This window comes from Meles meles, chromosome 12 (assembly GCF_922984935.1).
Source record: "Meles meles chromosome 12, mMelMel3.1 paternal haplotype, whole genome shotgun sequence".
NCBI lineage: Eukaryota > Metazoa > Chordata > Mammalia > Carnivora > Mustelidae > Meles > Meles meles.
The window spans coordinates 59,263,983-59,277,255 of record NC_060077.1 but is presented as its reverse complement, the minus strand read 5'-3'; the positions used below and the strand labels follow the sequence as shown (position 1 = coordinate 59,277,255).

The following is a 13,273-nucleotide window of genomic DNA, read 5'->3' as shown; positions in this document are numbered from 1 at the left end:
AGAGATCACAAGTAGGCAGAGAGGCAGGCAGAGTTGGGTGGTGGGGGAAGCAGGCTCCCTGCCAAGCAGAGAGCCTGATGAGGGGCTCGATCCCAGGACCCTGAGACCATGATCTGAGCCGAAGGCAGAGCCTTTAACCCACTGAGCCACCCAGGCGCCCCTCTTAGCTGATTCTTACGTACAGGGTTGAGAAACACTAAAGTTAAGGGCTTTTTGTGGATAGGCCTTCTGCCCAAAATGAAAGCTTATCAGTAAGTTTTTCTGTCTTATTTATGAGGTCAGCCTTGGTTATTGGTTAGGAGGAGGGAGAAAGTTCTCATCTTTTCTAGAAGGAAGAATACCCATTTTCTAGATTCCCTCTTTCACATCTCACCTCCACTAGGTGATGAAGCATAGAAGGATCCTCTCTTTCCATGTGAAGTCTGGCAACTGTAGTTAAAAGGAGATCTTCCCAGTGTAGAGAATGGACTGTTCCCGTCTAAGCCAAATATGATCTTGATAGGTTTCCAGTCTGAGTCTTTGGGCTGCTGTTGGCAGGCTTTCCTAACCTTTTTTTGGGCCATTGGAATCCTTTGGTGGTCTGGTGAAGCTTTGGACCCCTTCTCAAGTTCAGTATTTTAATGCAGAAAGTAAAGGACATAGCATTATAAAGGAAACAAATTATATATAAAATACAGTTGTTGATATAATGAAGTTTGTATAATAAAATATGCTTCTTTACTGAGACAATAAATAACATTTAGTTGGTCTAACAACTACCATAATTTCAAAGTCATGATAAATTAAACAATATTGGCACGTCTGGGTGGCTCAGTGAGGCGTTTGCCTTTGGCTCAGGTCATGATCCCAGGATCAAGTCCCTCATCGGGTTGCTTGCTCAGCAGGAGTCTGCTTCTCCCTCTGCCTGCCACACCCCTAGCGTGTTCCCTCTCTCTCTCTCTCTCTGGCAAATAAATAAACAAACAATATTTCAAGATAGCTTTAAGAACCTGTAATATAATATTATAGCCACTCATTTCTGCTGGAGACAAACTCAAAGGTACTGATAATACTCCTGTGGTTTGTTGCCAACATTCACAATAGAAAATAATGTTAATGTTCAGTGTAGGTTTGTGAAAACAGATATGTAATTTTTCTTATCCAAGCTCAAAGATGCCCTAAAATCTTATATGTTGAGATTAAGTTTATTAATATGGTAGGCTTCTTTTCACAGATGTGTGACAACTGTTTACGATTGTGGGTGGCTCGGTCAGTTAAGCATCTGACTCTTGATTTTAGCTCAGATCATGATCTCAGGGTTGTGAGATCAAGCCCCGAGTTGGGCTCCATGCTGGGCATAGAACCAAAGATTCTTTCTCCCTCTGCCCCTTCCCCTTCCTGCTGTGCTCTCACACTCTCGAAAAAAAAAAAAAGAAAAAGATTGTGGTTTTTCATAAAAATAGTTTACCTAGCAGTATATTTCCAAAGTCCCTCCTTTGATCCTAATGCTAACATTGTAATCATCCTTTTTTATTCAGCATTAACTGAGTGTAATACCAGATTTTATGCAGAGTATTAACTAGATTGCTCTTCTCTCAACTCCAGGAATGCTAATGAAAATGGTTTGATGTTACAGGAATACAAGCGCAAGTTAGCCAGAGTTTCCCTGGTGCGCAAAGAACTCAGGTCCCGGATCCAGAGCCTGCCAGACTTATCCCGATTGCCCAATGTCACTGGAAGCCACATGCACCTGCCTTTTGCCGGGGACATCTACAGTGAAGATTGATGACCAGTCTCTTTCCAAGGCCCAGGACTTTGCAAGAAATGGAGACAGGTTAGGTGGACAGTCCTGTAGCGTTATTTTTGTATATGGTTGAGAGAATGACTAACAAAAGAAGTACAAGTAATTTATAAAATTGTTTAAAATGTTGGTTTGTTTACTATTTTATTGGTAAGTTAATATGACTTAGTTTAAACAAAGTGATGATCTCTGTGTATTAATAAGCTCACAAATAGTGATTATTTTCAAAAGATCTTTTTGTAAATTTTTTTGATCCAGGGCCTTGTGAGAAATTCCATGTTTCTATTTCTTCGTGTATTTTCAAATATTTTTCTTTATTTTCTTCAGTATGTAATCACTGTAAAGTATGTAATTCCTAAAGGGTGAGAAGTAATCAAGAGTTGGTAGAGATTTTATTATGGTATAGTTAGGACTTGATTGTAGAAGTGACTAAATGTTCCAACTTAATCTTCACCCTTCTCCCTGACCAAAATATCAGTTCTGTGCCTCTTAATGCCTTTGATTCCTTATTCCCTAGAGGTCAGTAATTTAACACTAAAGTAAGGGTCAGATTAAAGCTTAGAGGACTTTTCCACCATAGTCCTGTAGGGGTTCCATTCCAGCTGCCAGTGTAGAATAAAAGGAATGTTAAATAGGGACCCCCTTGATCAAACTGTTTAGAATTATTTGAATAGATTAATTTGGAAATGCTTTGGAAGTGTTGTAAAATTTGACCTTCTACCAAGAGGACAACTTTGATTCTGGAACTGATTGCTATTTTCAAATCAGTCTCCTTTTAACATAATGAATCCCTTTAACATAAAGCCATCTAGGGGATGAAAAGAAATAAAATAATGATACTTTTATTATTTGCTTAGCCATTTAACTTTTAAAACAATAGTATTTTTAGCTCTAAACTCTCAACACAATATTCCTTGAAGTTCAGTAAAATAACCTGGAACATTTTTAATGTTTCCTTAAAGTTTTTGAATGACTGTATATTTGGAAATTAAGCAGTGCTACACTACAGGGTAGATCTGGCAAATGCTATATTTGTATATTTAGAATTACCAAAACAAATGTACTTTTACCTTTTATTTCTAACCCTGTGTGTTAGAGCAGTTGCATGCTCTCCTGCTTTCTTTTTAAATCACATTGTTAAGCTGTGGATTTGTACTCAATAATGACTTAGGATAAACATTTTCATTCATTACATATTAGACATTTTTCTTTTCCTTGTAAGCAGATTCAAGCTAGATAGTTAATAAAACATCTGTTAAATCCCACAAGCCAATTATGTCTCACTAGTCTGAATGGCTTCACTCTTTTGTTCTCAGTATTAGAAATTATAGTTAAAATGAATTTATATGTGAAGGAGAAGGCAAATATTTATTTTCAGTACCCAGTAGTTCTGAAACCAGTGCTTTTAACCGTTTGACCTCTCTTCAAAACATAGACACATATTAGTAGTCCCCATCTATATATGGCTTATATTCCAGTCTTCTAGTCAACTTTTGGGACTCTGGGCACATTTTCTCACAGAAACAATAGTAGTTAGGTTCCCTGTAAACACTATCACAGAAAGCTCACCTGGGAACCTAATCCACTTAACCACGAATGTACTTAACTTGTAATGTGGTTGACAAATTACTAATAGATCCTGACCAGCATTTGTAACATCACTCTAACTAAGGAAATGGTGTGCAGCAGCCAGACTCACACATTGAGGTGTATGTCTGTCTGTCTTGTGTACCTCTGTCCCTAGGTGTAGGATATGTAAGAAGATTTAGCATGGGGGTGGTGGGGTAACCAGTGCACAATTATAAAAACCTAGTTAATACCTGTTAGAAAAGTATACCATGTAAGTTAGTTTTTCTTGTTATAAAGTGAAAGCAAAAACTTGTATATTAATTTATTTTCAACATCTTGATCTTATTTATGATCTGCTAAAATGGTGATTTACCCATTCAAAATATATTTTTTTCCATTTAAAACTAATTTATAAACTATGTACTCCTGGGAAGATTTGAATTATTAGAAGTTTGTTGAAATATTTTCACCATTTAAGACAGACTTCTGACTTAGGTACTGATTTTAATGCCAGTATCTGTTCTAAATATTTATGATAAAAATGCATTATTTTTTTAAAGAGCTTGATGCGATTTGTGATAAGTGATAGTACTCAACCTGACTCCTGCCCCCAGTCCCACCCTTTGACCAATCCTCCACAAACCTTTAGCTGTTGGTTAATTCACTAACTATAAACACAAATACTATGGTCTGGTTTAAAAGTTATCTTTTTAGCCTTATGATAGTTAACTTGGTAAGCCTTAGCAGCAAATCGTCTTCCTTTCTAAAAGGTAGACTTAGATTTTCTCAAGAAATGGGGTAAGATAGGGTACTGTAATACCAAATTGTAAATCATGAGCATTTTCTCCACTGTGTATGTACATGAGGCAAATCATGCATCTTTGAGTGCAGTTTGGCCTGGCCCCTCGAGAGAAAAGCATGTCACCACACTTGCAGTAGGGGTACTGTGGTTTGAATGGATACCATCACTCTTTTCTCCACAAACAGTGCAGAGAGCTGTCTGGAGTGGCAATTTCAACAGCTTCCCTGGCGTTCCCTCTGCTCCTTCCATCACTACAGTAAGTAAAATAACCACCTGGGGGAACCCGGGAGTCTGAGAAAATCAGCCATGCTCAGTAGCCAGCCTCCCCCTCTAGGAAAACCAGTCCAGATGCAGCTATTTTGGTCCCTCTTCTCACGAGCACTCTGAATCAGGGTTTTTCTATAAGAATTCCTTCAGAATCAGCAAAAGCTGGCATGACCTGGTTATCTTGATTTGCAAAATTAAAAGAACAAAACTAGGTTGTCAGTTGTCACTGTAGATGAGCAGATCATCAATTAAAGTAGAGTTATTGAACTGGCTCTGAGAAGTCTTTAGAAAGAAAAAACTCAAAAGTACAAATTAATTGGAAAGTTAGAATGCCCTTTCTGAATTTTCCATTCTAAAAATTTGTATTATATGAAATAAAGCTACAAAACTGCTTTGTATTCTATTAAGAAATAGCTCCTAAAAGATGAAGTCTTGTTTCGTAGTTGTTGCACTATATCAAAGCTTTTTAAAGTGTAAACCCAGTTCTTCTCTGTATAGAAAGGGAGCATTGTGTTACTGAATTTATTTATACAGAGCATTTGTTGCCATCTGTAATTCCAGCCATCTGCACAGGAGTCTGTTCTGAGGTGGCAATAGCACATGGGAAGATGAAGTTCCCTGTTTATTTACCCCTTTTTCTTTGCCTGTATCTGATGACAATATAAGATGTTCTTAATAAAGTTTTATGTTGTTTTTGAAATGTGTAGATGATTTCCCTGAATCTGGTTAATTCAATGTGGGGGGGGGGGAATTAATGAACTGGGAAGGAAGCAGAGTACTGGAAGTATTCAGTGACTTTTTGGTGGAGAAACTGTCTGAAGGAGATTCCTTTGGCTTGGCCAGTGGTTCCCAAACTTGAGCAAACAACAGGATTACCTGGAAGGCGATTAAACTACTGATAACTGGGCGTTGCTCCCAGAGCTTCTGGGGCAAGGCCTGATTAGATTTTTAACAGTTTGATGCTAATGCCACCAAGTTGAGTGACACATTGTTGACAACCACGATGCTAGACCGGCTTGGAAGTCCGTGATGTGCTTCACAATTTGTAATTCCAGGTAAGGAGAGAATAAGATATGGGTTTTATAGCTCATTCTTCAACAAGTTTCTTATGGAGAGAGAATGAGATCACCTCTTCTTTTGTGGCCTACTGCACAGTAATGCCGCAGTGCTTTTGCATGAATAGATTCATTTGGTACATCACACTTCTGGAGCACAGGCCTTCACCACATCTTGAATTTAAAGCAGAAATTGGGGAATACTAAAATCTGTGGGAGTCTCTAGGGCATTATTTGCCAAACTTCTTGACTCACTTGGGACATTTTCAGAAAGTGCACTTACTACTGAATCAGAATTTTCTGTGATTCTTATTGTCTAAAAGTTGAGGAAATGTCCTCTAACCACTGCTCCTGGTTCTCCATTCCTGTAAGTCTTCTGGTCACTTTATCTGAATCCAGGTGCTTGCCATTCCCACTCCAGTTTTCCCCCATTGCAGTAGCAGGTTTTATACAGTGGAACCTATATCCAAAGGTGCTGTTTCAGAAGATTTGGGATCTAGAAGTCCTCATTTTAAGCAAGGTACCCAGATTATTTTGATGTGCTTTGAGAAACAGTGCCCTACAAATCAGTTATAGGCTATACAAAACAATAATGTAGGGGCGCCTGGGTGGCTCGGTGGTTTGGGCCGCTGCCTTCGGCTCAGGTCATGATCTCAGGGTCTTGGGATGAGTCCCGCGTCCGGCTCTCTGCTCTGAGGGGAGCCTGCTTCCCTCTCACTCTCTCTGCCTGCCTCTCTGCCTACTTGTGATCTCTCTCTGTCAAATAAATAAATAAAATCTTAAAAAAAAAAATAATAATGTAGTTCACACATATATGGTACTTAAGTGCCCATCAGGAACTGTTCTGAGCACTTCATATATTCTTTGCAATAGATATTCTGATTATCCACTTCCACATAGAGGAAACTAAGACACAGTGTAAATTCTTTGTGACCCTGAACAGGTCAAATGGTGAAGCTGGGATTCAGATCCAGCTCCAAGTTCGGTCCTGAGTCTGCTTCTTCTTCTTCTTTTTTTTTTTTTTTAATTTTATTTATTTATTTTGACAGAGAGAGATCACAAGTAGGCAGAGAGAGAGAGGAGGAAGCAGGCTCCCCACTGAGCAGAGAGCCTGATGTGGGGCTCGATCCCAGGACCCTGAGACCATGACCTGAGCTAAAGGCAGAGGCTTAACCCATGAGCCACCCAGGCGCCCCTGAGCCTGTGTTTCTTAACCACTACACAATGATACCTATTACGTGGATATGTTATGTAGCAGCTCCATGATACCAAATCCACGTTTTGCATCACGTGTCAAGTTAATAGTGAAATTATAACATTACGCAAGTATGAAAGTTAAAAACCAGCACTACTGAAGGGGGCTTGTCAAAGGATGTTACACCCAGGTTTGTTTTTGTTTTTGTTTTTATTGAGGTAAATTACACATAACAAAAAAAAAAAACCATGTAAGAAAAAATTTACCATTTTTAAGTGTAACTTGGGTGTTAAGTACATTGATGATTAATATTGTTATGCAACCATCACCACCATGAATCTTTAGATTTTTTCATCTTCTCTGGTGGAGACTACCTATTAAACAATAACTGCCTATTCCCCAGCCCCTTGCAACTACCATTCTACTGTCAGTCTCTGTGAATTTGACTCCTCTAGGTACCTCATAAAAGTAGGATTGAAAATATTTGCTCTTTTGTGACTGGCTTATTTCACTTAACAGCACCTTCTAGGTTCATCCATGTTGTAGTGTGTGTCCTTTTTTTTTTTTTTTTTTAATTTTATTTATTTATTTGACAGACAGAGATCACAAGTAGGCAGAGAGGCAGGCAGAGAGAGAAAGGGAAGCAGGCTCCCTGTTGAGCAGAGAGCCTGATGTGGGGCTCAATCCCAGGACCCTGGGATCATGACCTGAGCTAAAGGCAGAGGCTTTAACCCACTGTCAAATCTCTTGAGATATACAGAGATTATTCAACTGCATGTCTTCTCTCAGAGTTGACAAGTTTAAAAATGACAACTTTTAGAATTGTCCAAAGCTTACTTTCATTTTTAAACTAGCATATTTCTTCTAAATTAGTGGTTCCATGGGCCAACAATATTAGCCTTAGCTGAGAACTTGTTAGCAGTGCAAATTCTTGGGCTCCAGATTTACCGACTCAGAAAAATCAGAGGGTGGGGACCAGCAATACATCTTTTTAACAAGCCCTCTCGGTAATTCCGACCCACAGTCAGGTTCCAGGTTTGCTTTGTGCATCACTGTTCAGGCATCCAACACTTTACCTCAAAGAGATTTCTTCATCTGTATGAGAAACCGTTAGAGGGAATGTTTTGCTCCAACAAAAGCAACTGTTAAAAAAATGTGCTTTCTTGACAAGCCAAGAAATGCTTTTCATCTATCTTAAGTCTTAAAGAACCCCACTCTGCACTCTAGCAAATTCTTCATTATTTCCTTCTTTCATTTCTCGGTCTAGCGCATGTCTTGCAGTTTGTCAGAGGTGTGTACAGTGAAGGAGAAACTGAAATGCAGTCTGGGGTCAGGTCATCAACTACTGGATCTAAAAGACTCACTAGCCCTTGGTGTAGTGAAACCACCACAGGTTTAGCTATTTTTGTTGCTGAAATCCCTGTGATTTTATTTCCAACTGTACAATGACATCAAAAATGGAAACTATTCTCCATGTCCTCATATCAGGGAGATCATATGAGGACATGGAGATGCAACATGGGGATTAGGGGGATAGGAGAAGAATAAATGAAACAAGATGGGATTGGGAGGGAGACAAACCATAAATGACTCTTAATCTCACAAAACAAACTGGGGTTTGCTGGGGGGAGGTGGGACTGGGAGAGGGGGAGGGGGCTATGGACATTGGGGAGGGGAGGCGAACCATAAGAGACTATGGACTCTGAAAAACAACCTGAGGGTTTTGAAGGGTCAGGGGTGGGAGGTTGGGGGAACAGGTGGTGGGTAATAGGGAGGGCACGTTTTGCATGGAGCACTGGGTGTTGTGCAAAAACAATGAATACTGTTACGCTGAAAAAAATAAATAAAATGAAAAAAAAAAGGAAACTATTTTTAGTATCTTTGTGGTAAAGATAATGATAATTATCTTAATAATTGACTTAAAGTGGAATGTAAAATGAGTTTTAGAAATACATTTCACAGGCACCTGGGTGGCTCAATGGATTAAGCCTTCGGATCAGGTCCTGATCTCAGGGTCCTGGGATGGAGCCCCGCATTGGGCTCTCTGCTCAGCAGGGAGCCTGCTTCCTCCTCTCTCTCTGCCTGCCTCTGCCCCAACCTGTCAACCTCCAGAGCAAGGACACACAGCTGGCCCTCATACTGCACTTCAAGCTTTTTTAATGTTTATAGTTTTATCTGATATAAACTTAATTTATACTTATTTTAGAAAATTCAGACAATAATAGCCCAGCACTGAAAATAAAAGTCAAACCAAAAAAGAAAAGTCACAAATAACCTCACTAGAGATGTTAATAATTTTGTGAAATACTGGGGGTGCCTGGGTGACTCAGTGGGTTAAGCCTCTGCCTTTGGCTCAGGTCATGATCTCAGGGTTCTGGGATCGAGCCCTACATCGGGCTCTCTGCTCAGCAGGGAGCCTGCTTCCTCCTCTCTCTCTGCCTGCCTCTCTGCCTAGTTGTGATTTCTCTCTGTCAAATAAATAAAAATATTTTAAAAAAAAAGAAAAAGAAATACATTTCACACTTGAATTCCATGCACCGTGGAAAAAGTGGTACAAAAACTGAAATTTTGAATTTAAGTGAAATTGTTCTGTAGGGCCATTAGCTAATTCAGATACTCTAGAAAAATTCAGTTGTGCTGGTATTGTTTGGCTAAGTTTATCATCTTTTTAAAACCCTATTTCTTTGTTCAGGAAAAGGTTTCCTTTTACTTATGGAAATACAAGTCAAATGAGAGATCTTAGGAGATTTTTAGTCAAGCATTAATACAGTAGTATTTAGGGGCGCCTGGGTGGCTCAGTGGGTTAAAGCCTCTGCCTTCGGCTCAGGTCATGATCCCAGGGTTCTGGGATCGAGCCCCGCATCAGGCTCTCTGCTCTGCGGACAGCCTGCTTCCTCCTCTCTCTCTCTGCCTGCCTCTCTGCCTACTTGTGATCTCTGCCTGTCAAATAAATAAATAAAATCTTAAAAAAAAAAATACAGTAGTATTTATTGTCTCCTTTTTCCAGCCCTTGATATTTAAATTACAAAATCTTGTACTTTCATGGGATCAAGTTAATAGCAGAGTGCTACTGATGGTGTTTGACTTCTTCTTAAAATCTCTTTGTGTATTAATAATAAAAATAAATAAATGGGCACCTGGGTGGCTCAGTCATTAAGCATCTGCCTTTGGCTCGGGTCATGATCCCAGGGTTCTGGGATCGAGTCCCACTTTGGGCTTCCTGCTTTGGTGGGAAGCCTGCTTCTCCCTCTCTCACTCCCCCTGCTTGTGTTCCCTCTCTCACTGTGTCTCTCTGTCAAATAAATAAAATCTTAAATAAATAAATAAATAAAAGCAGGGGGGAAAATCTCTTTGTGTAACCCAGTTACAACTGCCCTAAGGTGGGAAGTGGTGCCTTGGTTATATACTGCAGCTTGAGTGTGCTTAATGGAGGGAAAATAAACTCTTCGTTCTTTTGAGCTGGTATTTGAGCTATGCAGGATCTCGGTGAGCTTCATGCCCAGGTCCTTTTCCTATCTAGTTGGTAGCGCTAATTACTCCAGCCTGAGCAAATGTCATTATTAGGGCTTAACATTCTCTCCGTTTGAAATATGCTAGTCTCCATGTCTTGGCTAGCATGATGAAGAAAAATCTCGTTCCTTTATCCTGGGTTTCTTGTTTTTGTACCCACTGGTGGACAGAACGGTTACAGTTGTGAAATTTTATATCAATAGCATAAAGCTCTTTCTTTTTTCCAGTTGGGTGTAATTTTCCCCACCAGGAACCAGTAAAAAGCTAACTGCTAATGATGGAACTTACTGACTGATTAAAGTATAATTTTTTCTTATGGCATAGACTTTATTTTTAAGATATTAATCTTAAAATCTCAAAGCATGTGCCTTGAAAATAATATTTAAACAGAAAACCTATCTTTTAAAAAAGATTTTATTTATTTATTAGAAAGCGAGAAACAGCACAAGCAGGGGGAGGAGGCAGAAGGAGAGGGAGAAGCAGTCTCCCCACTGAGTAGGGGGCCCAACTCCGGGCTTGATCCCAAGACCCTGGGATCATGACCTGAGCCAAAGGCAGACACCCAACTGACTGAGCCACCCAGGTGCTCCAAATCTATTATTATTTTTTTAATATAAAGTGATGTCAGTGTGAATTTTTTAAAAGGTCTGTATTATTTAAAGATTTTATTTATTTATTTGACAGACAAAGATCACAAGTAGGCAGAGAGGCAGGCAGAGAGAGGAAGGGAAGCAGGCTCCCCGCTGAGCAGAAAGCCCAATGTGGGGCTCGATCCCAGAACCCTGGGATCACAACCCAAGCCTAACCCATTGAGCCACCCAGGCGCCCCTCATTGTACAAATTCTAAGTAGTTACTTTTATTGTAAAAAGTTAGTGCCAGTAATAAGCATCATTTGCTTAAAATATTCCTGTTTCATGTTTACTTTCAACTTTAATTTGGTTTCTTATTTTTGTTATGTTAGTCAGTGCATCATATGGATGTGAAAGCTCACATATTAATTGAGGTTTTGGAAATCCCCCAGGGAAAACTGGCCTGAGTGTTTTGCTGTCATATATTTTTAAGTACTGTAGTTTTCAGGGAAATGCTTAGAATATTAGCATATTTGGTGCACATATATTAAGACTGATTAGAAAGTTTATAAATTCTTTAGAATAGAATTGGTATGCCAGCAATATTTTAGATAAACTATTCTCTCTAATGAGGACTTTTATCCTAGACAAGATGGTGCATCTTAGAGGTATCCTTGAAGCTCATGGACATAGTGAAGTTCTTGTTGAAGTGATACGAGGAAACAACACAGTACTTACCAGAATCTTAGTGGAGGAGTATGCTCCCTACAAAACCCAGAAGTCCACCTTAGAGTTTTAAACAGAAGCTTGAAGGTAGCCATACTGCTACCCAACCTCCTTTATATTCCAGTTGTCCAAAAGTCAGGTATTTGATCAACCCAAAGGCAGAAGTTTGAGTACATATTTAAAATTCAGAAACATGGCTTGTATTGACTTGGAAATGCAACATAAAACTAATTTTAAAAAGATAAAAACTGTAACTGGCAAATAAAATTGGTCTGCTTTTGGCCACAATAAGAGATAGTTTTAGATCTAACCTAAAAAACTTCTATTTATCTCTTCTTATTAGTCACAATTACATTTAAATACCAGGTTTCCTAGTTGGTGTTTTCCTGAGGGTATATGAAGAAAGTAGCTTGTATTTTAGTTCGCTAATACTAACCGTGAGAATTTAGATCTATACCCTGTAAATGTTAATTCCAAGATACTGAATCAAAAACCCAAACATAGATACATAATACCACTATCTAATCCTTACATGAGTTTTGTGTGATCTTTTCTTAAGTTCAGAATGAAACGATGAAATAACTTATCTGAAACTAGTATGATTTAATGATGAGTCTGAAGATTATATATCTCTAAAAGTTAAGGATTTAAAGATGTTCTTTAGATATTGTAAATTAAATATACATTTGTTGGTGTGTGTGTGCGCGCGCGCGTGTGTGTGTGTGTTGGTAAGAAAATGTTCTCTAAAAAGCTAATTGGCCTGAAAAGATAAATTTAAAATATTTCATAGCAAAACAAAAGGGCATAATGAGATTGAATTGAATATATTAAAAACCATATACTTTACACACTTGTACCACTGCATTCTCTTTTGTCTATTAACTTTATGGACAATTGATATACCCAAGATTTAAAGCTAACATTTTGCGATGCCCGATTTATAAAAGAATATGTTAATTCCAAAAGTGTTGCTACAGTTTCTGTCTTTGAGAAAAGTAAAAGGTGATTTGGAATTATTCCAAAGCAACTTGGGTATAAAAATCTTGCACTTACCACTATGGATTAAGCCACTTCAGGAAGACACAACTGAGGCTGGAAGGACCCGTTGTGCATAACTTTGGAGACTGAATCACTTGGGTTTTCTGCATTTCACAAAATAAATCCATAGAGCAGGCTTCCCTTAATCTCTAGTACTCACATGTCACCGTAAGGAATCAATTGCCAAAATCTGTCACTTGTTAGAAAACCAAACTGCCTTGAATTGAATATGAATTTAAACAATTAGACTGAAGGTATATTAAGACAAGTGTTGATAATGTTAAACAAAAAAGTTATTCTAACACTTGTCAAAAGGGTAAGAAAGGCTTTTTTTTTTTTTTTTTTTTTTTTTTAATTCAGGACTTTTGTGATATGTATCAAGACTATCCCAACAGGGAGAGAGATGGGGCTCAACTCGGAAGATGTCAAAGACAGCTTGGGTTTTATAGCCAAAGAACAGAATTGGGGTTAATGGGGTGTAAAATTACCTAGAGGAGACATCAAAGGCGAGGGGATTCTTGCTGAAGGCAAGCCACAGTGATCAGATGTCAAGGGTGGGGGAATTCTCCCTAAACTGACCTGGCAGGATTCTTGCTAAATCTGAGGTAGGCAGGTAGAAGACAGAGCCCAAGCATGACACCCAGTAAAAAAAAAATGGGGTTCAGAAGAGCCTCTGTAAAGTTGGTCAAGAATAGTCTTTGTCGGGGGCACCTGGGTGGCTCAGTGGTTTAAGCCGCTGCCTTCGGCTCAGGTCATGATCT

At 38.9% G+C, this 13,273-nt stretch overlaps 1 protein-coding gene across 1 annotated transcript in view; it reads left to right on the top strand.

Annotated features, from left to right (window-relative positions):
• RPRD1A (regulation of nuclear pre-mRNA domain containing 1A) overlaps positions 1–5,122 on the top strand; it is a 77,519-nt gene extending 72,397 nt beyond the window's left edge. Inside the window, exon 7 of the mRNA XM_046024646.1 lies at positions 1,616–5,122. Coding sequence (XP_045880602.1) covers positions 1,616–1,765 — 150 coding nt within the window. The 3' untranslated portion in view covers positions 1,766–5,122. The remainder of the gene's footprint in view (positions 1–1,615) is intronic.
• Positions 5,123–13,273: the final 8,151 nt, after the last annotated feature.